Genomic DNA, 22,776 nt, shown 5'->3' on the forward strand with positions numbered 1-22,776 from the left:
CGAAAGGGTAGGAGAAGGCGTGCAGGCGAAATGCGATTGCCGTTTCATCGTTCGAAATTTGCAGGACAACGTTCGCTGAACATGGTTTAGACTACATTGAGGTTTGAACACGTGATCTGCTCAATAAACAATAAAGAATAAAGAATTGACCACTGCGCCTCCTCCTCCTCCTCTACACGTCAATTTTTGAGCACGTGATTATTTGACTGCAAAACACTAAAACTATAGCCAGTATACTTGTGCACAAGCACACGTTCATCTCATCCAGTTTTTCCAAATAACGATGACTTCAAACTTGTCATCCAGTCTGTGAGACGAGCAAAGCCTGCTTTGCTTTCTTTTTTGGCAGTGTCAATGGTCTCCGCGACAGGCTGAGTGACAGACTTCTTGAGCTCCTTCATTCTAATTTGATCGCAGAGCCAGTCAAGTCCTTCATAAAGCCCATCACCGTTGATAGCCACAGCTCCCTGAATATCTACAGAGGAGCATGCCTTAGTGATTTATTTTAAACGGCTTTTTGCTTACGCCAGCTGTGAGAAGTGATTGACCCTAGATCGAGTTTTTTTGTGACTTCATCCACCGTCAATGAATTGGGTAAATCTTGTTTATTAGCTATGACAAGCAACATCGCATCTTTCAATTTTTGATCTTCCATGATCGAATGGAGCTCTTCTTTAGCCTGTCCAATTCGATCGCGATCATTGCTGTCAACAACATAAACGAGGGCGTCCGTATTTTCAAAGTAATGTCGATACAAAGGCCTCTAAATATAGTAGCATTATTGAATAGCGCACCTAATTGTATGTCAGTACAATTTTATCTCGGCTTCCAACATCCCAGGAGGTGAAGTTGATGCTTTTGTACTCAATGGTCTCAACGTTGAATCCAATTGTTGGAATAGTCGTCACTACCTCGCCTAATTTGAGCTGGTACAGCACGGTCGTCTTTCCAGCTGCATCAAGACCTGGACCATAGAAATAGACATATTACGGTCACGAAACAAACGCATGATGCGGCATCGCTGTGTCGGCTGTGATGAGTTCACCTATCATGAGCAGGCGCACTTCCTTCTTCTTGAACAATCTTTTGAGAATCGAATTGCCCATTGCTCTGGCGCCTATTGTCTGATTCTGTACACTGCGCTAAATACCGAGAACTTTCAATTAGCTGCGCGCGCAGAACGTGTCACGTGGTTTTGCTTTTCAGCGATTTTTTGCTCCTTCTTCATGGTGCGTCGCCTACAGATGAGAACGAGTGGCTGCCTTTTCGATCGCAGCAATGGTACAAAAGGTAAAGGCGTTACAAATGACGGTACAGCGCTGTACCCTCTCCTCGTCCTCCTGGTGATACTGGAAGTACACGACGTACTGAGGATACAGACCGTACCCACTCCTCGTCCTCCTGGTGACACTGGATGTACTGAGGGTACAGACCGTACCCACTCCTCGTCCTCCTGGTGATACTGGATGTACAAGACGTACACAGGATACAGACCGTACCCACTCGTCCTCCTGGTGATACTGGATGTACAAGACGTACTGAGGGTACAGACCGTACCACTCCTCGTCCTCCTGGTGATACTGGATGTACAAGACGTACTGAGGGTACAGACCGTACCTAGGGACTGTGTCGCCTACCAGCCTAGGCTACGCGCGTTAGAAACAACAGATGATCTCTACCCTATCACGCTTTTCTTCACCTACTGTAATATGACCATACAATTTGTCTTTACTCTTTTTGTTCTCTTTTCACTAGAGGTTTGTGTTTTCAATGCATGTATTACTAATAAATTGTTATAATATTACAAGTTCTCAATCAGCTAGCTATTCCAAACAAGGACGCCTTTAGACTTGTCATCCAGTTTTTAATATAAGCAAAGCCAGCTTTGCTTTCCTTTTGAACAGTAGCAATAGTCTCTGTGACAGGCTGAGCAACAGACTTCTTGAGCTGGTTCATCCGAAGTTGATTACAGAGCCAGTCAAGTCCCTCATAAAGCCCGTCTCCACTGACAGCTACAGCTCCCTGAATATCTAAGTAATACAGCAGCTTAATAAAGGAAAGCGCTCAATGTCAATATCATATTCCTACGCCAGCTGTGAGAAGTGATCGACTTGAGGTCGAGCTTTTCTGTGACCTCGTCCACAGTCATGGAGTTGGGCAGATCTTGTTTGTTTGCTATGACGAGCAGCAACGCATCCTCCAGTTCTCGTTCCTTCAGACTTGATTGGATCTCTTCTTTTGCCTGTTCAATTCGTTCGCGATCATTGCTGTCGACGACGAAAATGAGAGCATCCGTGTTTTGAAAATAATGACGATACAAAGGCCTCTGAAAAATGACAATAGCCTATTTGTACTGTCAGTACAGTACACGCAGTAATCTTATACAATTTTATCTCGACCGCCGACATCCCAGGAGGTGAATTTGACGTGTTTGTATTCGATAGTCTCGACGTTAAACCCAATAGTGGGAATGGTCGTCACGACCTCACCCAATTTGAGCCTGTAGAGCATGGTAGTCTTCCCAGCGGCATCAAGACCTGTACAGTAGAATAGAATAAACCCTTACTGAAGACTAAGCAGCTTACCCATCATAAGAAGGCGCACTTCTTTCTTCTTGAACAATTTCTTGAAGAAGGAATTCCCCATTGTTGTCGTATTGCTCGTCAACCGATGTCTGATATGCCTATCGTCGCAGTTCAGGCAGCCTATATAGCATCTTTGACTGCCCACGTCGGAGGTTCCACGAGTACGGGTCAACGTGGCACATCTACATCAGCAAACAGATGACACAATCTCTATGAATAGCTCACCGTTACACACGTGAGCAATCACACAGTACGATGGTCTCCGAAGAGAGGTTCTTGCTTTTTGTTCGCGCATTGGCTCTGCTCTTCTTTCTCTACGCTTCTCTGAGTATAACCTTGAGATCTGTCACAGCTTTGCTCATTCTGCTCGGTTCGTTTTATGATGCACTAGATCGTACAATACTCTGACTCTAAGATGATTTACTGCAGTGGCATTCTATGCTACGGGGAAAAGCGACAAGTCCAAGGTGTCAAAGGTCCGTGGATTTTCCGGCCAACCTAAAAAACCTGTGTACAAATAAGAAAGACAAGTGCTATGCCGCATAGGTTAGAAGTTTAGAAGTTTGGTTGGTACCTAGTGCTTCCGTCTAACGCGCTTTAGCGAGCCGTTCTTTCGTGAAAGTTTCGTCGTTGGTCGGCTTCGCTCGTGTATTTTGGCTACTGTCGAAAGGAAACGGGGTCTTCTGCAACGCACTGGAGGCCCAGATACGGCGGCGTTGGGGTAGGCTCAAAGAATTGTCTTTTTCTCTAGGCTGCGAGGCAATGCGATTTCCTAGTGAAGGACGGCCTCGATTCATCGTCCATTTTTGCTTGAACACCTTCCTTGTGTCGGAATCTCGGCCCTCTTTCGTCATCGACGCCAGACTGAACTGTCTCTAATCGATGACTCTCGTGATTCAGTCTCTTTTTTCGTTGCAGTTTACGACATTGGACTCCGCATCCGCATGAACGTTCTCATTCATAGAAAAGGACTTATGTATGAAGCAAAGTAAGAGTGAAGACTACCCACCCACCCACACACATTGAGTTGAAGTCTGAATTTCAGAATGAGAAATAAATGGAGGAAGAGGTCAAGAGGGGGCGTCGGAACAAGAAAACGATCCATAATGGCACTGCATGGTATCCTTATTCTTCGTGATGGCTTTTGGTAGGCAATAGTTAATAGAATGACTAGTTAATATATTGGTAATGAAGTTTCTTAGGTTTTGGCGTCCTGAGCATGACCCTGTCAGTAAAAAACTGCTTGTCGGGGTCCTGAGCACGACCCTGTAATCAAAAACTGCTTGTCGGGGTCCTGAGCATGACCCCGTGATCAAAAACTGCTCCAGTTTGTAAGGGAAGGGACAAGTGCTTTATTTAATAAAATAAAAAAAATTGCACAGTGTTTCTGGTTTCATGCGCGGGCAGTTTTTTGACAGGGTCATGCCCAGGACCCCAACGAGCAGTTTTTCATCACGAGGTCATGCTCAGGACCCCGACGAGCAGTTTTTTATCACGAGGTCTTGCTCAGGACCCCATGACCTAATGCAGTGGCACGGTAGTTAGGACACAACCATATGTTTTACGTACCTGTCCTCCAGAAGGTGCCGAGAATTGTCCTTCGAAATTGGTGTTCTTATTTCTTCCTCAGACGTGATGACTTTTCTGACATTCTTTGATAGTTCTTCGATTGTCATCATCTTCCGTCGCTATGGCAATCAGATAAAATTCAAAACCAATAAGATATAGCCTTTGCTTTGACTGCCGTTGAGCACCAAGCTCGTTTCTCATACAGATTGCTCTCGTCGAAAAAAGCGACAGACTGATAAGAGACACTCTGCGAATTTTAATTAATTGTCAATCGACACATGGTACTGTACCGGATTTAGACAAAGCTTCGACGAGCCCGCGGCGCTGATCGTTGATGGGACTTGGAGGAGGAGAAAAAAGCATGGGACGAATGAGAGCGGTATAGCGCGTCGTGGTCGCATTCTTGAAGGAGCAAAGAGTCTACTGTATCAGTTCGTCTTTTCGCTCCTCCCCCGATCGAGATCAAGTCGCTTCAGCTTGAGCCTTGCCATCGGCCACGGACACTCTTCCCTGCGGAACTCACGCGGCGATCGCGGCGATCACGGCGATCGCGGCGATCACGGCGATCGAGGTGACCCCCGACTCGCTCTATCTCTGCGTCGCTGGTTTGCCGCGCCGAGATCGAAGCTGCGAGCGTCAGTCGCATGAAGTCATCGAACGCGCTCGCGCGATGATCCGATCGAGCTCGAATGGAGACGTAAAAGGGAGGACGCGTATATTTGGTGGCTAGCGCGCTAGCTTGACTCCGTTCTAATGGTTTAATTCGGTTAGATCATTAATTTCCATGGTTTCAAACCCTTTGGCTAGCGTGCGATAGTGTAGTGGTATGTTCTGAATTTTAATCCGTGACTCTACGCCCAACCTCTAATCTAATTAACTAAAAATAAACTTCGATTAGTTACAGTAAACTCCTAGTGAGTCTGTCATAAAAAACCACTGCCTGTTGCATTAAGTCGTATTGGCCATTCACGACCTTTGAAAAAATGTCCTCCGCGTCATACCGCTGGTGGAATTCGATATTTCGCTCCGACGCTTTCAGAGGACTGTCGCGAAGAATGTCGGTTCCAAAGGAATGAGGGCCTGTCAACCGCCCACCACCGGCTTCGTATCCTTGCACCGCGTCCTGCAAGCTTGGTACGTTCGTTGGATTGATTTCTCCCACGTTGCTGTGCGTCTTTAAAATATTGGGAATTCCTTTGCCTGAGAGAAATATGGTCAATTAAATTATTAATAACATTATCAAGCAAGTTACCTGAAATAGGATGGGCATTCCAAGCTTCGACAAATGACGTCATACCCACCCTGCTGATTTCAATGGCCACGGCAGACACTGAAAACTTTGAAATTTCGTCGTTAAGGTCGAGAATTTCCTTATCGACTAAATCGTTCAAGCCAGCTTTTATGGGAAAGTTAACTCTTTGGTTAACTTCACCCCAAATTCTTTCAATAGGGTGATTCTGCAAAACGATCAAATCAGGGTTAGCACAAGAAATGCATTATACTGGACATACATGCTTCGAATCAGACTGGACAAAGCACTGTCGTTGTCTATTTGATCGAAAAACCTCCAACTGCTCTTGAACATAAAGCATGAGTACAAATTCCAGCCCATGATCAACCCTGAGTTGATCCCACACGCCGTATTGAAGCAAAATTGGCTTCAATAGCTGGTCGTAAATAACATAATTGTTCTTCATGGGCATCGTGGCAGTTTGCACTATGCAACCGCTGAATCCGTCAATGGCTGCCACATGGGTGACACCATACATAGTAAGCTTCTCGTTTTGATCCACGTGAAGCTTGTGGCCAAAGTATTCAGCACTGTACGGGACAGGATTGGCTCGTCTTGCAGCAGTTTGCTGCCGTTCTTCGTGATACTCGGGAGCCACTCGTTGAAGAGCTCTTCCCACACGCTTCTCGCCTATTCCAGTCCACCCATGATGAGAGGACAAATAGCCTTTCATGGTCTTTCGTCCATAGGTAGGGCCAAGCTATAGAAACAGAGTTCACACTACCAACGTCTTATTCTCGCCACCTTGCCTTGTCCACGGCTTGTGAGACTGCTCGATCAAGTTCAGACGTTTCTACTGAAGATGTCCAGTGTATGTCGTACTTTTCACAGTAGCGTCTGACGCTCCGCTCGCTTAGACCTCGGTGGCCCGGAAATCGGTCGCATAAAATTTCACTTATACCTCTGTGCGAGAGCCCGCTGGCCACCAACTCTTCCATGTCCTCTTCGTTCACAAGCTGCTCGAGGTCCATCGCTAATTTACTCCCGGATGCCCAACTCTGGACGACGGACTAATTAGATATACCTAGAGACCTTTCCGGCCGGAGTTCATTTCCGGTCAAAAGCGACGCGTAGATTACATTCCTTTTTGGGAAGATAAGATCCGCTCTCACGGGCAAGTAGCGTTTCACGTGCCACGTGCCAGCACTTCGATCAAGACGAGCGATGAATTCACCACGCGAATCAAGCCCCGCCGCCGGCGGGGAACGGGACGAATACATACGACTCGCAAAGGGAGACCGACAGGTCCAGCTACGACAAGTGGACGTTACTGTCCAAAAAATCATCCAGATTTTTGAGGTATGCTGCACTCTGGATTGATACTAGTCTCCTCGATCCTTTTCTCTCAGTTGCCTGCCGGAGAGATGTACCTCTGCATAGCCGGAGAAGAGGTGGAGAGGCCGATCTTCCCCACCTTCAGCACGGGAAGATTTGTGGGTTTAGAACCCAGAAACGAATATCACATCGTTCAACGATCTGCGCCGCGGCACGACGAGCAACCTTTATCTGCCCCAGGACCCGCGGCGCAGCCAGGACCCGCGGCGCAGCCAGGACCCGCGACGCAGCCAGGACCCCCTCTGCCAGCCGCCGCATGGGCGCCGTCGGAAGGACAACCCCGCCTCCTTCACCCTTTTCCCATGCGAGGCGCCAGCAAATTTATGAAAGGGTCAGGCCGCAAGCGTAAGCTGACTTTCGAGTCAGCTGCTTCAGCCCAGCAGAAATTCCTTCAAAGAAAAATTGATTTCGTGACGGTCGACGTGGGAAACGACGGGGGGGTTCGCCGCGGGGCCCTTCGTAGATCGGAATTCCTGATCCTTGACGAAGCGACCATGAGCGTTCCTGTAGTGATCGCAGCGCTTACAGCTCGCCTCACGGAGAAAAACGTAATACAACCAACCGACGAAATTGTCTTGGTTAGCAAAGACCTTGCCGAAATTGGCGACGACGAAGGCACTAGAAGTACGGAATATTTCCTCACAAGACGAATACTCATGACTGATTCCTTTTTGTAGACCTATTGTTCTGGAAGGCACCTAACCGAATCGTTTTAGCCGTTCTCAAGGACGAGCTAGAATACGCATACAAAGTAGCGTCCGTTGCAGCTACTCAAGCCGCTCAGGCCGTTGGATTCGTCACCCCGCCTGTGACACCACAGAGCGCAAGACGTGCGTGGACCGCAGCTCAGGGCGATTTACTTCTTCATCAGAAAGTGGACAAACTCCTCGACATGGCTACCGATCGCAGAGAAGAAGAACAAGGACTCCTTCGACAGGTCGTCGCACGGGCCAAGGAGATCTTGGACGCATTCAAATGCCCGATGTGCTTGACGAAGTTAGAAACGGGCATCGTGATGAGCTCCTGCTGCGGGCAGGTTGCGGGATGCAAGCGATGCGTCGAGCGAGCGCTCCTTGATGACATGGACGCAAGGTGCCATCTCTGCCGAAAGAGGGCCGATTCGGTCTTCGTCGTCGATCCCACGGGAGGCCGCGACTGCAACTACTTCACGATCTTTCCGTGCCTGGACGAAATCGTGAAGAAGGCCAAGGAAGTGAAGGCCGACGCTCAGCAGAGCCTCGATCGCCTTCCGCGATCCGAGGCTTGACGCGATCGCCTTCCGCGAAGAGACTAAGAGTTGAGTTGAGTTGAGTTGCCTGGCATGACTAGAGTTGAGTTTTGCATGACTAGAGTTGAGTCTTGCATGACTAGAGTTGAGTAAAAAATAAAAAACGCCGCTTGTGTACGGCTCAAGCTTTGTTCGATGTGCCCTCTTTCGCCGATTCCGTCGTTGCGAGGCGATCGGCGATTCGGCGATAACATCTATATAGCGCACTTGATCTAGCTGAAGGTCACTTGGTCCTTAGAGCGCTCAGCTTAGAGGGGGGCCTCAGGCGACGCCACCGGCGACGCCTCGGGCTGCGGAATGCTCTTTTGCCCGCCGCATAACAGAGCAGGTGACGCCTACATAAGTACTTCTTTGGGAGACAATTCACGCCCCTAATTTAGAGGAAGCGTTTGAGACACGCCCCTAATTTAAAAATACTTGTCAACACGAATTATACTGGTCGTACCATTTCATTGGCTACTAGTTTTGCGTTTTCGGAAGTGGGTGGATAACTCGAAGGTAGACTCTCGCTTACAATGGCGCATTGAATAGGAAAACTCCGTCTTTTTATTCACATTTAGTTTACAGGTCTGTGAATTTTCAGAATGAGAAAATGAATGAAGTAATGGGTCAAGTAGGAGGGCAACAAAACGATTATGCTGCTGTGGTTTTAAGAGGAGGGGCGTTTTTAAATAATAATAATGATAATAATAATAACATGAAAAATTCTACCTGGTATTTCTGGTTTCATGCGCGGAAGTTTTATAACACGGCCACGCCGAGAACCCCGACGAGCAGTTTTTCATTACGAGGTCTTGTTCAGGACCCCCGAAGAGAAGTTTTCATCATAAAGTCTTGCGAAGGAGGTCTTCCTCAGGACCCAAGAACCTAATGACAATTATTTAGGTAGTTACGTGTAAAACCATATGTCTCTTGTGCCTGTCCTCCAGCCAGCTGCCATGAATTGTCTTTTTGACCATTCCTGCCTGCTCTTCTTCAAACCTTTTCACTATATGTCAAAAAATAAATAAAAGTAAACGCTAGCCGTTTGGCTACCTGACTTATAGCAAATATCATATGAAATCCTATGTCGTCAACAGATGTTCCATCCTGATAATTTCCTATGAGAATTTATACGATATGTACTAAAGAAGAGACTCGCCGTTCATGCCTGGCGAATAGACAGCAATGCCTGATAAAAGTCTTCAGACCCTCACCTCACCGGTGCCCTTCTGTTGTCGAATAAAAAAAATTAAAAAAACACATTACACAGTGGGTCCGACGTTTTTGCTTACCTTACACAGAAAAGTTGAAAAAGCTTCAAGTGGCACTGCCTGCGCCTGCAAGAATAACAATTAGGGTGAGCTGAATTCTTTTAGGAGTTGTGCTTCGTTGTACTTTAGAATGGGTAGTCCATTTATGAATTTTTCTCCCTTCTCCTGCATTTCAATCATGAATTTTTTCTATATAAAAATGACAGTTAAAAGTATCAAGTTCATTTATTTTGGGTGAAAATTGACTTATCTGACAAAAGAGCTTCGCTGTGTCGAAGACTTCAGCAAACGAGATGATGAGTGGAAGCGCTGACGATCTAAAAGACAGGATTTCAGGGCACTTTGCAACCCTAATTAGGGTTGGGCTAAGGGCTTGGGTTAAGCGTTCGTACGACGTATAGAAGTCTAGAGAAGAACAGCGACCATAGATTGGCTATTAAAGCAGCGTCTGCGCTGCTGAATAAGAATCGCGTAGGAATTCGCGAGTTCTGCTCTGCTGTGACTTGCCTACTGGTAATCTCGCTCTTACCGGCACAGTCGTCTTTCGCAAAGTTCCAAAATGATGCTCGAACGGTGGCTTTTCTTCCGAACAGCTTCTTCTCAATAAAAATCGATCGAAAACGTCTTGTGATAGCGTGCGCTACAGCTTTTTTCCTACATTTGAACGCTAATTGCGACTTCCATAAAAGGTTTTTTGTTTAGGTCGCTTTGAAAATAGATTTAAAACTACCTAGTCAATGAGTTGCGTAAATTGCAGTAAAATTGGTCGCGTTTTGTCGTCCTGAGACGAAAAGTGTCGATATCTTAGCCGTGAAGGAACGGATTCAAATGCAAATCTACGATTATACTACTTGCCTAGGTTGACATCAAACCATGCTAGTTTGCACTGGCTGCGATTGCGCTTTCGCAATTCGAGTTCGGCTCGGTCACATTTTCTAAAGGCTTTAGCTACCTTTATATAACACTACACGGCTTTCGCCGTTAGTCGCCAATCAAGGCAATAACGCTCATTTTTACTTCTTTTGATGTATCTAATGTAGAATTAGTAGAAGAAACGATCTGCGCAAAAATTTTTTGAATCTGACAATCCGTTCGAGAGTTATTAGCAATCAAAAAAACAGAAGTCCCGGATGTAAATTTCAAAATTTGATATCTTCTTTAATACATACTTTCTCAAATTAAACTTACACTCAAACAAATTCATTATGTAGGTTCTTTTTGTGATCAAAAATTCAAAATTTTTGAGAATGTTATTTCGGAAATCAATAACAGCAGCATTTTACATATAATTTTGAATATTTCGAAAACTTTATTACATTTCGAGATCTTTTTTTTTGCAGATGTGTTGGAGGATATTTGTACGCTTTTCAAGAGCAAATTTATTCGGTTTCAAAAAGTTTATTCTGAAAAATAATTTTTAAAAAATACAAAAAAATTCCAAAAAAATTAAAAATTTCTACAACTACTCTTCTTCATCCTAGGACCCTAAGAAAAATAACAGAGAAGAGATTGAGACAAATAAATTCAAAAGGTCTCTACAGCTTACTGATTTTCTTCGCAGCCGAGAGACGGCTGCTGAGACGCTCCTTCGATGTCTTTTGCATTGCCTTATCCGCCTACGAAGTCAGAAAATATCTGTCAGAGAGACAGAATCGCCCGAGTTTCTACTTCCGGTTCGGATCGCGAGAGATTGGGCCCCGAAACTTAACCTACGCGCTATTGAGAAGCCAAAAACACGATCTAGAGCGATTCTAACCACTTTCGGAGGCCAGCGACGAGCCGAAGGGAAACTCCCGCGCAGCTCGCCTCTCTCGAACTCGGCCAATCGCTCCCAAAACTCGCCCAATCGCTCCCAAAACTCGCCTTACGGTCGGAGGAAGCGTTCGATTCGATCGCCGTTGGGCGAGCGGTCGACTTCGCTTCGTCAACCTCCCTGACCTCCCAGAATCCTTCTGTATAGCGCACGCGAAATGAAGAGGAAAGCCTATTCTAACGTTCCAAACATGTAAACGTGTGCATGCTGGGCCTACTATTTATATACATATGCGTGCATATATGTGCAGCGCGTTTTTATTGTTAGAATAGGGTTTTAGGTTGGCCGTTCTGTCCACTGACTGTCAAACCCTTTTCTGCGTTCGAAAGAGAGCGATCTAGATGCAGATTTGAAGTCATCCTATCAGAAAAAGATAGCGGATTTTGTCTTCTATGATCCTGAAATGTCCGAGGTGCTGGACCATTTTAGTCCAGCTCAGCAACAGACTCAATGCATCTTCTCAAAAACGGCTAAACTTTGGGGAGCTCAACCATGGGATACGACGTTGACATTCGGTAAGTAACGTTACATTATATGATGCAGATACTATCAGAATCTAATACGAATATCTTTGGCAGAAGACAATGTTCGCCGGTAGGCTAAAAGAAAACTAAAACTTCATGTCACGCTTCCCTCGTTTAGGTCAATACCCATGTTCATAAAGTTCACCGTCATTGGTAAGTCATTGGGATTGGATGGATTTCTGTTTGAACTCCCCGCTGCTAACTACGGAAAAGATCCAACTACATTCGGCCAGGGAGTACATCGCCTACTGAAGAATCTGTCTGATGCAGACCCCGCTGGAGTGCATTGCATGAACAAGTCATATATCGATGGCAGAGGATGGTACTTTGAGTTCGATCGAGAGTCAATGTTCATTACGACGTTCTCCCCCTTCTATCCCTCTTCTCATTCGCGGTACTCATTTGAAGCGCCGGGTTGTTACGTGCTCTTTCAACCGGAGCATTCATTTGCTGCCCACAACATCGAACCGGACACACCGCATACGAATTGGGAGCACCCGGTAACAATACGAGACAAAATACGAGTTGCGTACAAGAAAAACGGACGCGAGTATCTGATAAGAGACACCGTCTACTATCCCACATCCCACGACATAGTTAAGCCACTGGGCATCAATGATGAACCAGTGCAGTGGTGGAAAGGAGAAAAGCAAGAATAGAACTAATTGTATTTTGTAGAGATCACTGTACTGATTCTGTCGTGCACCGCTTTTTTACAGAGCAATGTTAGTTAAATTTGGCGGGCTGAGGCGCCTCTCCTTTTTCCGCAGTTAACATTTCTACCATTACAAGATATTGCGAAGCGAATTCTCTTCGACCTTCGGCTCGAATCGCTCGCACGTACGACTCCAGAGTAGCACTTTGATGCGAGGATGTAACTGCTAATTTGAGCATATGAAACGTACGTACCTGATCATTGCCAGTCGGTCTCCCTCCGACGGATGTTCATCGAGCCACTTTGAATACTGACGTACGCTCCATCCAGCTAACTATAATAATATTGCTAATTAACACGGCTTCTTATTCGTGTAAATAGCCAGTGTGTGTTACCTGATTAGGAGACTTGAGACTTTCCGGAGAGGCAGAGAATAGGAATTGAATGACTACACTAAGAGGCAGTTTTTTGTTGACCACTAAGGGATTCGATGCCAAAGTGCCATAATCTGAAAAGAGTAAAGACCTGCAGGGGACGAGAAAGGATAAAAAAATTTAGAGCCCGTTAATACAATTTTATAACGTCTACTTGAAGGCTCGTAGACGCTGATAGGACAAGCCCAAGTCGGTAGGCCGAGAGCAGAGTGGAGTCACGGCTAATTCAACCTGGAAAAAAAACAAAACTTAACGTAGAAAAGTGCATTTCCAAAACAATAGCAGGACATCTTTCATGGCACAACTACTATTATTCATACCTGAGTAAAGTCAGCTGCCAATCGGAGCTTTCCTCTCTCTCCCAGCGGTCTAATTAGACTAACAAGACGGATAAAGAGATCCAAAATGCGACCAGCCATGCCAGATAGCCTTAGTGTGGTAAAACGTGACCAAGAGAGGAAAGCGTGAAATATACAATTTACTTTTCTTCTAAGTAGTCGCTGCATTCATAATGCATTAGGTGGCTAGAATACATTCTCGATATGAAATCCTAAACAGTTAAATCCAACTTGGGGTCACTTCTAAGTTCAAGGGCTCTCAATACCTTCAATTCTGCTATGTAAGCAGAACAGGGTGCATCAGGAACTTGATCAGATAAAAATGAACCAGAATCACTACAACGAGGACATTCCGACAATGGCTAATTGACGACACATCATGACTTACCCTGAAAAATCACCATCATGCATCGAAAATAAAATCTCCTCAACAGTCGACGCGATCACATTCACAAGAACATCCGTTACCGTGCGAATGATCGAATCCGTATCCTACATGTATCAATAGTAGTTTGTATGAATATAATTATTTATCCCGCTAACGTCGAGTGCAGTATGAATGACGCTATATACAGCTCCGGGCAGACTTAAATGGTTCAATAGAGACTACGTTGCAGGAAAGCATCTGAGACTGTACAAAAAAAAGCGGAGATATAGGTGCACTTACAGACTTGACCTCTTGAATAAGAAAGTAAAGAGAATTGACAATGGCCAAATTCGTCTTCTGTGCCTGAGTGGGAGCGGCGGAAACCTGTTTGGCATCATTGCCGTAAGAGACCTTGAGGAAAGAGTGTGCACACACTAGAGACATTTCTACTGCATAGTACATATACTGACCAATTCTTCTGCCTTTGCCGTTAACATTTTGATTGCTTTAGCTACGTTGTTAGAGACGACTTTAAGTATTCTTTCATCAAAAGAAACAGCACTGAGCTCACTGTGAACAAAATCAACACCCTACATTATTGTACAGAAAGATAAGTAGTACCTTGCCATGATTCGAACAATGCCAACAATGTCATCGCGACTGGGAGGATTTCTTGAACTGAGCGGAAACGCGACATTGACTGAATCAAGCAATCTCGAGAGCGATTTTGTGACGTAGGCCGCCTCAAATGAACTTAGCGTCTTGTCAAACGAACGAACAGACGAACATTCCAGGCACTGCGTGATACACACATCCTTGGGAGGATCAGTCGGAACCGCAGCAGCCGTCTGAACCACAATAGGAGGATTTTGACTCAAGCGAGAGCCAAGGTCAGTAAAGAGACGCAACAATTTCGGATAGTCGCTCTCAAAAGCCTGCTTAATAAACGTGGAAGCTGAAAAGAAAAGGCACATCTCAGACCCAAAAAACCGAGAGCCAAGAAGTGTATATAAGAACCGTGAGCAGCAACAGATAACTCTTCTCCAACGAGGATTAGTACTAACGACCAAAATGCGTCAAGAGTCGACTTATCCTGCAAAAAACCGGTAGTCGTATACCAAAGCACGTATCGTACGTATTGTTGAACCTTGCAAAGGTCTTCGGCAAAAGCAATCTGAGTGACTGGATCGCGTTTCTTAGCAATGACCTTCTGTAAATGATAGATCTACAGACGAGATCATTCCATATGGAGAAAGATGATAGAATTCGCTGACTTGTCGGAATGCCGTGTCAACAGAATTCGTCATCTGTTCCACGCGCGTCCACAGGTTAGCTCTCCACTGAGCCGAACTTCCCGGCGTCGGCATGCTAACCCTTCCCGGGCCAGATGAACCGCCACTCGAACCTATGAATACGTCAATAGGACACCACCAAAGTTTTCTCCAGAACTTAACCTGTCTTAGTTTGCGTGATTTGTATAGGATCCAAGCACTTTCGCACGTCGTCTTGAAGCCTATTCACCCAGAGACGACGCAGTCTCTCGACCCGCGTGACCAAGCAGTCGAGATTGTAATAGCACTGCAGAGCAGTACCTATGTGAGTTGGATTCTAGAAGTGATGCATCAGCAAGACGTCAAAGCAATGGAGACGCAGTCGGTTCTCTACCTGCGATTCTACACCGTTTATGAGCATCGTCTGCGCCTGTTTCTCTATTTCATCGCGTGCCTTGCCCACCCACGCACGATCTTTTTCAACGACCTACAATAGTAAAGCATTTTAGTCTATGTGAAACGATACTTCGGTCTAACAAAGTCAGAGAGGATGTCTAGCTCTGTGCATCTGCTCTTCTTCTATAGAGTTCTAATCAAGCATACCTGAATCCCTTTGAGATCATTGTCATTCAGGAATTCCACTATAAAGACAATGTCTCTATGAATAGAATCGTCCTCTTGTATGGTGGAGTACGTAGTTCATAGAGACTCTGCGCCGCCTTGGCTAAATCCCTATTTCCTCCTTGAAGCAACGTATGCAAGCGTTTGACGAGATATATAACTCGAATGACTTTTCTCAACAGATCGCAAGCAGACTAAGGCACATCGTCTCAGAAAGAAACGACGCTCTAGATAAATATTCTTGCCTGCAATCGTTGCAGTTGGGCCGTTCGAGTCATTATCTTTTCGAATGGCTCAATCACTCTGACTTTCATCCTACAATCAATATATACTAATTGCTGTGATGATGATGAACGAAGAAAGGTCCTGCCTTTCAATTGCCTTTTGAAGGGAGTCGATTCGAGCCTGCATCATTTGAAGAACGCCTTCGAGCGTCTCGATTCCAGTCGCTTGAGACAACAAGTCAGAATGGTGGCTTACCACCTTGAGACAATAACACAAGGAGAACATTAGGAAAGATCCCATTTCAGACTATTCATAGTGCCGTAAACATTAGAATTTAATTCATGGACTACTACAGTTCCCGGAAGCCTACTACTAGGGACGATGCCACGTATAGCTTGATAGAATTGCCTGCGAATAAAGCTCTTTGTCCAACTTTTGTATTCCGGCGGCGAGCTTCTCTAGAGATTCGCCCACGACGCGACTCTGTATCGCCACGCTCGCGTACTGCTTTGCATCGAACGATTCGTCCAGAAATTGATCAAACACGTCTGCAATAGACACTGTAAAGAGTTGTAGTTACGAAACGAATCCCACCGTCTCCTTCAAAGCGGCTGGAAGACATTCTGAAGAACCCGAACAGCCCCGTATAACCTGTGAAAGGGCCCGGATACACAAAATGAAACAAACGTGACGTCACATTGAAATATACTTTTGTAAAGTCCACGACAGGTAAGTAGCAAAAATACGTCAAGAATGACACTGAGAATAAGCTAAAACTAGACTGAAGGATGTTCAAAATCTATCCACAGGTATAAACACCCTCACGCTTTCGATTTCAAATCGTCGATTTCAGCACGACGACGAATCTCGTCAAATGTGTAGTCTTTGACGAGACGACCATTCTCAAAGACAGTCACAAGTAAATCCTAGTCCAAGGCAAAGAATAAATAAATAAATAAATAAATAAATGGAAATGCCGCTGCTTTTCTAATCACCTTTTCAGGATTCCCAGCGCCCTCTTCCACGGTCACATATTTGCCATCGCGCATTTCCAAAGTAAGTCGCCCTTTCTTCGACTTCTTGCCGGTGTCTGTGATGGGCGTTTTGAAGACATTGACGCCCTTTCCGTTTACAACGGCATAGCTGCACTTGAATGCGCACTTCTGCGTATCTCTATCAAGTCGCTGCAGAAGAGCACCTGACAGGATAGAAGAAATAGTTTTTGGTAGAATCAATTTTATAATTAATTAAATTCGTTCCTATTGACCTCCGCTTCCAAAACCGACATTGTCAGCACTCCATCCCTCCTTCTTCATTGCTTCCAAAATTTTGGAAATCATCTCATAGTTGATGCCGTCGCCCTTGATTAACATGACAGAGTCCTAAATACATACAAACGCTCACCTCGTTTTGCTTCTTACCTGAATGACTCGCAAGTAATTCGGAAGCATTCGGTATCCTTTGGAATTTTTACTTGTCTTAAATTTAGAGCCTGTACAAACAAATAGACGCAAGCGGAGTGCACGCTCACAGTCGGCCTACCTAGAATGTTGAGAACTCTACAAACAACTTTGGGTGGATCACCGGAGTCGGGACGTACCACAAGAACTCCTAAATTAATAATATTCATCGCGCATGTAAAACGTTCAAGCTGCCTGTTCTACCTTTCTCTGCCCTAGCTACGATTTGGTCATGAAGCTCTTCTCCCCAAATTTTTTCGCAGGCATTCCTTAAACAAAAATTAATAAATCGCATGAAGTAGGATGGGAAGAATACCAAATATCATAGCTGTCGCTCACACAGGCAACGGCACCTGTGGGAAACTACGAAGACAAACGATTAGCCGTTAGTTCAGATATAAATCCTACCTTTAAAAATGTCTTACCTGATCAAGCATATTTTTGAACGCCTTGTTTTCCTTTTCCTTGCCCCAGCTGGTAACAGTGCTAGAACATTTAACCTATCTTTTGCTGATTAAGCACACACGTCATTTGTACCTGTGTTCCGCAGCAGGAATAGAAAATCCGGCCATTGGGCATCCGTAGTAGTCTCTACAAAGTAAGAAATCGACTATATATGACTATTAGAGTTTAATGACTCGACCTAGCAAAAATTATTCCAGCTATGGTATCCGTTCCAGAAAAATTCACCAAGTGAGCCGATCCACCTATGCCGGCGGACTGCAGCAAAACGTTCACAATAGAGATCACCACAAGAAGATTAATTAAACAAATCCTACTTCGACAGACGTGGCGCCTCTGTAGCCAAAATCGTGAAGTTTGAATGGAAGTCCTTCGACCGAATCAGCCGTCTCAATGAGATACTGGGAAAGGAAGAGAAGAATGATAACACCTATTCATTTATTCTTTTTCTTACCTTTGCAATGACTTCCTTCTGGGCTCTTGAGTTGGTAGCCACCGTCATGGGATACCAAACCTGCACCAGCAATGTCTGAAGAAGGGATGAGACGTGTTTTTTTTTCAATTTGAGAGCAACAATCACCTCTAAATAATTTGCCAACCAATAGCACTTGGGATCAGTATTTTCCACGGTGAATAAAACTAAAGAAAAGCTAGAGTACCAGTTATTGACCCTCATACGTTTTCTACCATTTTTATAAGGAACCACGGTTCCCTCAGGAATAGCTTTAATGACAATAGGCAACCGACCACCGTGTTTTTCAACAATGTAAGTCCAGCCTTCTTCATTGAAAACGTCCTGACCAGGAGAAAAGTGTCCTTGATACACCTCCTTGGCCGCTTGTATCTTTTCCTTCGTAACAACCGAGCCGACAAGCCAACGCTTGAACAAGCACAGAATCAATCATTGAAGCCATTCGATTACCATTTTCTACTAACCTTAATAATATATTGAAGCCCGTAGAAAACGGTTGCCGGATACTTTCCACCTCTGCTCTCAAAGTAGGAACAAACCGTCGTTGTTCCGGGCGGATATTGCTTGTGATGGGTAACCTAACAGATGGGCACCCCGTACATGCAGCACGTGCCAGTTCCCATAAGCTATCTAGTCCCCAGCGTGACCGGACAAAGAAAGGAATATAAAACAGTGCGCGTTGCTAGGCAACCACGCAGAAAAAATGCAGTTGCCCGTGAAACGCCGCGACCCCGTAACCCAACAATCTCAGCAATCAAAGGATGGCGACCAAGTGGCCGTGCGTTTGCACAAACGCACAATTTGGCCGTGCGTTTCTGCGAGAATCTACCGTCGATCCGGCCGCAGATGCAAGAATACCTACTTAAGTTGGACAAATACATACAAAAAAGGATCTCGGTGCGGCGTGTGGAGATGACAGTCGTCTCTACTTCCGCTTTCGGTGTGTTCCCTCGAGACGGGGAGCCCCACTCTCACCTTATACGAATCGGCCACAAAGAGAATATTGTCCTCCACGCGAACAGCAGTCGACATGACAAAAAGAACGAATTTGATTCGCACAACAGTTTACTGGCTAATGCGCATGCGCGCTGAACCCACAGATCTCTCCCGTTTTTCCTCTGCTTGGCGCCGTCGCAGCGTGACCGGTCATGTCGCGACTGAAGTAAGTCGAAGATAAGAGACGCTGGATGCGTCGCTGCAACGTCGTCTCGCATTACAGACCGAATCCCGAACGAATTTTCGAGTGTTTCGCCGAAGTCAGAGCGCCATCGATTGAAAACGGTACGTCGCGCAGGACAGACATCCGACGCGTTTCGAGTTTCCGAATCGCACACTACTGAGGAATAGAAATGCGGCGATAATTGATCAATTAGTACTGTCATCTCTTGAGTAGTTATGCAGAGGCTTTAGGGGTTCGAATCTTTATTAGTGGACCGTTTACTGTTTGTAGAGGGTTCAGGAATGCAGACCTATTAGGAAATTGCTTCTTTTTATTCACAGGGTCTTCTATTGAACCTCACATTATCAAAGTTATACCGGATTCTTATGAAGAGGTTGGCCAGTTATATTGTAGCTGATGCGATAGGACAATCTTTAATTAATTAATTAATTAATTAATAGGATAGTCTAAAAGCGCTGCCCAAATTTTGCTTTCCGTGTGAGCCTGAACACGCCAAGCCAACGTAAGCGTAGCTCTGTTTTCATTTCTGTTTCACGTCCTTTTTGATCTTAGTCCTGATGCTCAGAAATTCACGTTCGTCTTGACTGACATCGAAGGAAAGCTTCAGTTCGGATACTGTCGAATGAAGCCAGACTACAGCGTGTGTCTATGTTTTTTGAGGTAAAATTGTTCACTTTTCGCGACGCAACTTTCCTATTGCAAGTGCTCAGCTATCTTCCTTGGACCGAGCTCTATTATGGTCTGCTTGACAAGATAGGCAGCTTCAGAAATTCTGGCCAGGCTAGTATATCTTCTAATTTGCGAGATGCAATAGTTATTGAACTGTTTAGGATCACATGGAGGATCCGTTGCTACATGCCGTTTTTGAGAGGCACTTACCGAGTCCGGGAGAAGTCCTCTACATTGTCCCAAAGGGAGTTGTAAGCGGCCAGGTATGGGAAGAAGAGATTCTTTTTAACTTTGTCTAATGTATCTGTTATTATTTTAGACTTACCAAGTCTTGTGTCCTGACACGAGAAAACTTCCCTCAATTCCAGAAAATGCAAGTCAATATCATGCAAAGACCACTTGTCTAAGTTAGGTATTTGATTAGTGGAATCTCACTGAGTACTATTCCAGTGTCAGTGCCCACAACATTCTCGTTATATTTGCCAGGTTAGCCAATTACCTACCTACTGAAGGAATCTCTTTCATGATCTTTTTTTTGTAGCATGCTCTTTGAGAGACGAATTCTAATAACGTCTCAACGTCTCAGCTTGGTCAGAGAGACGAGAAACGGCGAATTTGAAGTCCATTTTTCTGTCTTTTTCTCAGATTACTGCCTGCACGCAAGGAGCATGTCTCTTACTCTATCCTCTTCACTGGTAAGGTAGAAAAGCAAGCACTTGAGCTCTTTTCCATGTAGTTTAATCAATAGGCAGCACATATACATACCCATTATGCCTTCTCATCTCAAGGACTACTGCTGGTCTGCGGAGTAGGTGATACCATTTTGTTTCTATTTATCTGCTCACTAGCGCTCCAATGCCATTTCTAATTGGCATTCACTCGTCACTGATGGAGCGCGTGAGAAAGATGCCTCTAGACGATATCGTCATCCTCGACGTTGACGCAAATACGGTTGAGAAACCGGAACATTTTGATGACGTCGAGCAACTACCGCCTCGCGTGGTAAGACGAGATGAGGTCACTTTCCTTCGACATTTCTTTTTTGAGTGACTCGCACAGAGGAAGGGAATTCGTGAAATAAAACTAGGCTTACATTATTTTTTCTAAGGTTACGTCACTCAAGCATGTTCTGAAGAAACACACATCCGGTGTAGATGATCTCATTCCGAAGGCCTTTCTGGTTGCTTTCGGATCAATGATTGGAAACTACAGGGATTTTTTTCAGCGAAAAGAGAAGGACGTGAGAGAGGGATGCTCTTTTAGTGTTGCATAATAACCATTAGTGTTTCTAGGGGAAAGTTAAAATTGTTTTTGATGAAGACGGGTGAGACTGTGGCCTTTAGCCTAAAAGAAATAATTCATTCCCAATTGGATAGATTTATCGAGAGTCAGGATAGACGTTCGAAGCCGTTTATTGAACAGCTCATGCACTTTCAGCACTTTCAGCAGTTCGTCTCTGAACGTTTAGCTGTGCTCAACGAAGGCCAAGGAATAACGGATCTATTCGAAAGAGCGCCGAGAAACAGTAATATATACTTGGCTAACATGGTGTGGGACTTGTGTGTACATTTCTATTCTTTTTAGTTGCTAAGAAGACCGCTGCAACGCGTCTAAAAGCAGTGAAACATCATACCAAAGTGAGATCTCGGAGGCGCTTGGCAATCTTTTCTTGAGTGGCTTGCGTTTTTCTGTACTCAGAAAAAAGTCAAGGCCGTCTTGCCTGGAGTAAAAAACCTAATGCGCCAGGTAGCTTTTATCAGTACAAATCATCATCCCCCGATTCTCGCCTGAATTGCGTTTGCTTGAAGGCAAAGAAAAAAGCAAAAAGTGGAATTAAAGTCATTCGAAAACTGGCAGAAGCAGCCGATGCACACGAAAAAATTGAGGTACACGAAAAAAAATCGTGGATTAGAGAAAAGAGAGAGTCCTATACGATTTACGTAGGGGGAAAGTGAAAGCGATAGCGACACGAGCGTAGACGGAAAACGAGCCAGTTCACCCAGCAAACATGATGTCCTTACTACCACCGACCGATCGATATCGTCTTCGTCCCTCGTAAGTCGTACGTTAAATCAGCATCATTCACTAAGCGAAATTCCTATAGAAACGAGCACCTCCGCCGTTACCGGCGCCCTACGCCGTCTATAGAGAGCTCAAGGACAGCAGCGAAGGTCGTCGGCCTAGATCAAGACCGGTACCATCGACGCCGTCGAGACGAAGTGCAGTGGACCTGCTCGAGGATCTCGAAGAATCAGAACTGGCGAAGACGAGGAGAGACGAGTCCCTTATATCGTTTTCTCCCGAAGCGTCGCCGGAGGCAGCGAAGAGACCCCTCTCGGTGATGAGTCCTCTCATCGACACGGGAAAGGCGCACATCGATTTTCTCGAGTCTCTGATGGAAACGCTTCCGGACGTGTGTCTTGAATCGGATTCCGACGATTCGGAGCTGGTCAGCACGGCGAGTTCGAATTCGGAGGATTACGTGCCCGATTTCAAGCCGGATCTTCCGCCGAGACCGGCCGACATTCTAGCAATGACGCCAGAGAAAAGCACTGCTGCCCCCGTCCCTGCCTCTTCTGAAGCCGTTGATTCAACGGCGAATACGCTCCTCGGTTTATCGCTAGCACTTTCACGTGAACAGTCCGATAATAGTGCAATTGTCAATCCTTTCGCGAGTAGTTTGGATTCCGCGGCGTTCACGCAGCCGCTGTTTAATCCGACGCCAGGAAATCTTATGGATACTGAGACGCCTACTGGTGGCAGTGCTTCCTCTCCGTTTGGTGCTCAGGCTTCGCTGTTTTCTGATGCTGACGGCAATGTAGGGAAGAGCACTGATTTGCTATCCAGTAGCTTAGATATGTTTGATCCTCTCAAACAATAGAAGTATTTTGTAGACAGCGGCATGAATTCACTCCTTCATCATTATATTTTGGCTTGTTTATTGCGAGAAGCTGCACTAAATTG

At 45.3% G+C, this 22,776-nt stretch overlaps 7 protein-coding genes and 3 long non-coding RNA genes across 13 annotated transcripts; 3 read left to right on the forward strand and 7 right to left on the reverse strand.

Moving 5' to 3' along the window:
* Window positions 1-119: 119 nt before the first annotated feature.
* LOC136186309 (uncharacterized) lies at window positions 120-1,514 on the reverse strand. Of its 2 annotated transcripts, XM_065973595.1 has the most exons (6): window positions 1,500-1,514; window positions 1,326-1,453; window positions 1,046-1,238; window positions 813-964; window positions 526-763; window positions 120-475 (listed from the first exon to the last, which is right to left on the reverse strand). In XM_065973595.1, exons 3-6 carry the CDS (start codon window positions 1,104-1,106, stop codon window positions 261-263), a joined length of 666 nt encoding a protein of 221 aa, XP_065829667.1. In that variant the 5' UTR covers window positions 1,107-1,238; window positions 1,326-1,453; window positions 1,500-1,514; the 3' UTR covers window positions 120-260. The 2 variants fall into 2 exon arrangements, with proteins under 2 accessions (XP_065829667.1, XP_065829665.1); XM_065973593.1 differs by lacking the exon at window positions 1,500-1,514 and having other exon boundaries at window positions 1,046-1,453.
* A 207-nt stretch (window positions 1,515-1,721) lies between these two features.
* On the reverse strand, window positions 1,722-2,741 carry LOC136186308 (ADP-ribosylation factor 1-like). The gene is made up of 4 exons (XM_065973592.1): window positions 2,586-2,741; window positions 2,386-2,537; window positions 2,089-2,326; window positions 1,722-2,030 (listed from the first exon to the last, which is right to left on the reverse strand). The coding sequence occupies exons 1-4, from the start codon at window positions 2,644-2,646 to the stop codon at window positions 1,816-1,818; spliced, it is 666 nt and encodes a 221-aa protein (XP_065829664.1). The 5' UTR covers window positions 2,647-2,741; the 3' UTR covers window positions 1,722-1,815.
* An 85-nt stretch (window positions 2,742-2,826) lies between these two features.
* Window positions 2,827-12,465, forward strand: LOC136186306 (uncharacterized). The gene is made up of 5 exons (XM_065973590.1): window positions 2,827-2,955; window positions 3,015-3,053; window positions 11,437-11,649; window positions 11,713-11,728; window positions 11,777-12,465. Exons 1-5 carry the CDS (start codon window positions 2,841-2,843, stop codon window positions 12,315-12,317), a joined length of 924 nt encoding a protein of 307 aa, XP_065829662.1. The 5' UTR covers window positions 2,827-2,840; the 3' UTR covers window positions 12,318-12,465.
* On the reverse strand, window positions 4,977-6,418 carry LOC136186049 (uncharacterized). The gene is made up of 4 exons (XM_065973289.1): window positions 6,195-6,418; window positions 5,666-6,145; window positions 5,407-5,611; window positions 4,977-5,354 (listed from the first exon to the last, which is right to left on the reverse strand). Exons 1-4 carry the CDS (start codon window positions 6,414-6,416, stop codon window positions 5,053-5,055), a joined length of 1,209 nt encoding a protein of 402 aa, XP_065829361.1. The 5' UTR covers window positions 6,417-6,418; the 3' UTR covers window positions 4,977-5,052.
* On the forward strand, window positions 8,281-8,772 carry LOC136186050 (uncharacterized). 2 transcript variants are annotated; one of them, XR_010669641.1, is made up of 3 exons: window positions 8,281-8,396; window positions 8,449-8,566; window positions 8,629-8,772. It is a non-coding gene; the product is annotated as an uncharacterized lncRNA (long non-coding RNA). The 2 variants fall into 2 exon arrangements; XR_010669640.1 differs by having other exon boundaries at window positions 8,636-8,772.
* LOC136186051 (uncharacterized) lies at window positions 9,123-9,955 on the reverse strand. The gene is made up of 4 exons (XR_010669642.1): window positions 9,851-9,955; window positions 9,446-9,638; window positions 9,343-9,387; window positions 9,123-9,279 (listed from the first exon to the last, which is right to left on the reverse strand). It is a non-coding gene; the product is annotated as an uncharacterized lncRNA (long non-coding RNA).
* On the reverse strand, window positions 10,692-11,428 carry LOC136186310 (uncharacterized). 2 transcript variants are annotated; one of them, XR_010669718.1, is made up of 3 exons: window positions 11,190-11,428; window positions 10,868-10,937; window positions 10,692-10,806 (listed from the first exon to the last, which is right to left on the reverse strand). It is a non-coding gene; the product is annotated as an uncharacterized lncRNA (long non-coding RNA). The 2 variants fall into 2 exon arrangements; XR_010669717.1 differs by having other exon boundaries at window positions 11,185-11,428.
* On the reverse strand, window positions 12,310-16,216 carry LOC136186303 (conserved oligomeric Golgi complex subunit 5-like). Its single transcript, XM_065973587.1, has 23 exons — window positions 16,164-16,216; window positions 15,978-16,117; window positions 15,715-15,827; window positions 15,590-15,659; window positions 15,418-15,538; window positions 15,327-15,364; window positions 15,118-15,210; window positions 14,907-15,060; window positions 14,727-14,857; window positions 14,600-14,677; window positions 14,470-14,545; window positions 14,074-14,407; window positions 13,923-14,022; window positions 13,753-13,863; window positions 13,629-13,691; window positions 13,474-13,577; window positions 13,352-13,421; window positions 13,230-13,297; window positions 13,068-13,176; window positions 12,902-12,978; window positions 12,709-12,838; window positions 12,568-12,647; window positions 12,310-12,517 (listed from the first exon to the last, which is right to left on the reverse strand). The coding sequence occupies exons 1-23, from the start codon at window positions 16,189-16,191 to the stop codon at window positions 12,385-12,387; spliced, it is 2,421 nt and encodes an 806-aa protein (XP_065829659.1). The 5' UTR covers window positions 16,192-16,216; the 3' UTR covers window positions 12,310-12,384.
* Window positions 16,217-16,246: 30 nt separating this feature from the next.
* On the reverse strand, window positions 16,247-19,045 carry LOC136185779 (nicotinamide phosphoribosyltransferase-like). Its single transcript, XM_065972952.1, has 16 exons — window positions 18,939-19,045; window positions 18,428-18,541; window positions 18,179-18,371; window positions 18,072-18,130; window positions 17,946-18,020; window positions 17,809-17,892; window positions 17,673-17,749; window positions 17,567-17,620; window positions 17,455-17,515; window positions 17,346-17,392; window positions 17,234-17,298; window positions 17,112-17,180; window positions 16,991-17,061; window positions 16,837-16,930; window positions 16,565-16,767; window positions 16,247-16,495 (listed from the first exon to the last, which is right to left on the reverse strand). The coding sequence occupies exons 1-16, from the start codon at window positions 18,993-18,995 to the stop codon at window positions 16,391-16,393; spliced, it is 1,428 nt and encodes a 475-aa protein (XP_065829024.1). The 5' UTR covers window positions 18,996-19,045; the 3' UTR covers window positions 16,247-16,390.
* On the forward strand, window positions 19,025-22,762 carry LOC136185778 (DENN domain-containing protein 1A-like). Its single transcript, XM_065972951.1, has 21 exons — window positions 19,025-19,125; window positions 19,183-19,244; window positions 19,464-19,516; window positions 19,584-19,645; window positions 19,696-19,803; window positions 19,854-19,923; window positions 19,974-20,075; window positions 20,132-20,185; window positions 20,237-20,298; window positions 20,354-20,402; window positions 20,458-20,507; window positions 20,561-20,611; window positions 20,661-20,814; window positions 20,921-21,052; window positions 21,105-21,136; window positions 21,189-21,337; window positions 21,397-21,449; window positions 21,511-21,558; window positions 21,621-21,698; window positions 21,757-21,867; window positions 21,917-22,762. Exons 1-21 carry the CDS (start codon window positions 19,112-19,114, stop codon window positions 22,691-22,693), a joined length of 2,271 nt encoding a protein of 756 aa, XP_065829023.1. The 5' UTR covers window positions 19,025-19,111; the 3' UTR covers window positions 22,694-22,762.
* Window positions 22,763-22,776: the final 14 nt, after the last annotated feature.

Source organism: Oscarella lobularis, chromosome 4 (genome assembly GCF_947507565.1).
Source record: "Oscarella lobularis chromosome 4, ooOscLobu1.1, whole genome shotgun sequence".
Classification (NCBI taxonomy): Eukaryota; Metazoa; Porifera; class Homoscleromorpha; order Homosclerophorida; family Oscarellidae; genus Oscarella; species Oscarella lobularis.

Excerpts from the sequence above, each read along its gene's own strand:
- LOC136186309 (XM_065973595.1), bottom strand. The coding sequence starts at position 1,106 with ATGGGCAATTCGATTCTCAAAAGATTGTTCAAGAAGAAGGAAGTGCGC. Across the intron at positions 965-1,045 it reads AGTGCGCCTGCTCATGATAG|GTCTTGATGCAGCTGGAAAG; the intron begins GTGAACTCATCA and ends TCTATGGTCCAG. Across the intron at positions 764-812 it reads TTGGAAGCCGAGATAAAATT|AGGCCTTTGTATCGACATTA; the intron begins GTACTGACATAC and ends TACTATATTTAG.
- LOC136186308 (XM_065973592.1), bottom strand. The coding sequence starts at position 2,646 with ATGGGGAATTCCTTCTTCAAGAAATTGTTCAAGAAGAAAGAAGTGCGC. Across the intron at positions 2,538-2,585 it reads AGTGCGCCTTCTTATGATGG|GTCTTGATGCCGCTGGGAAG; the intron begins GTAAGCTGCTTA and ends TCTACTGTACAG. Across the intron at positions 2,031-2,088 it reads GATCACTTCTCACAGCTGGC|ATATTCAGGGAGCTGTAGCT; the intron begins GTAGGAATATGA and ends TGTATTACTTAG.
- LOC136186306 (XM_065973590.1), top strand. The coding sequence starts at position 2,841 with ATGGTCTCCGAAGAGAGGTTCTTGCTTTTTGTTCGCGCATTGGCTCTG. Across the intron at positions 2,956-3,014 it reads AGCTTTGCTCATTCTGCTCG|TGGCATTCTATGCTACGGGG; the intron begins GTTCGTTTTATG and ends GATTTACTGCAG. Across the intron at positions 3,054-11,436 it reads GAAAAGCGACAAGTCCAAGG|TGTCAAACCCTTTTCTGCGT; the intron begins TGTCAAAGGTCC and ends CTGTCCACTGAC.
- LOC136186049 (XM_065973289.1), bottom strand. The coding sequence starts at position 6,416 with ATGGACCTCGAGCAGCTTGTGAACGAAGAGGACATGGAAGAGTTGGTG. Across the intron at positions 6,146-6,194 it reads TCTCACAAGCCGTGGACAAG|CTTGGCCCTACCTATGGACG; the intron begins GCAAGGTGGCGA and ends CTGTTTCTATAG. Across the intron at positions 5,612-5,665 it reads TCCAGTCTGATTCGAAGCAT|AATCACCCTATTGAAAGAAT; the intron begins GTATGTCCAGTA and ends ATCGTTTTGCAG.
- LOC136186303 (XM_065973587.1), bottom strand. The coding sequence starts at position 16,191 with ATGTCTTCCAGCCGCTTTGAAGGAGACG. Across the intron at positions 13,298-13,351 it reads CTTACATAGCAGAATTGAAG|GATTTCATATCGAGAATGTA; the intron begins GTATTGAGAGCC and ends TTAACTGTTTAG. Across the intron at positions 13,177-13,229 it reads AGCGACTACTTAGAAGAAAA|GCTATCTGGCATGGCTGGTC; the intron begins GTAAATTGTATA and ends TACCACACTAAG.
- LOC136185779 (XM_065972952.1), bottom strand. The coding sequence starts at position 18,995 with ATGTCGACTGCTGTTCGCGTGGAGGACAATATTCTCTTTGTGGCCGAT. Across the intron at positions 17,181-17,233 it reads CGTAGCTAGGGCAGAGAAAG|GAGTTCTTGTGGTACGTCCC; the intron begins GTAGAACAGGCA and ends TTATTAATTTAG. Across the intron at positions 17,062-17,111 it reads TAGAGTTCTCAACATTCTAG|GCTCTAAATTTAAGACAAGT; the intron begins GTAGGCCGACTG and ends TTGTTTGTACAG.
- LOC136185778 (XM_065972951.1), top strand. Across the intron at positions 20,403-20,457 it reads CGTCTCAACGTCTCAGCTTG|ATTACTGCCTGCACGCAAGG; the intron begins GTCAGAGAGACG and ends TCTTTTTCTCAG. Across the intron at positions 21,338-21,396 it reads CGAAAGAGCGCCGAGAAACA|TTGCTAAGAAGACCGCTGCA; the intron begins GTAATATATACT and ends TATTCTTTTTAG.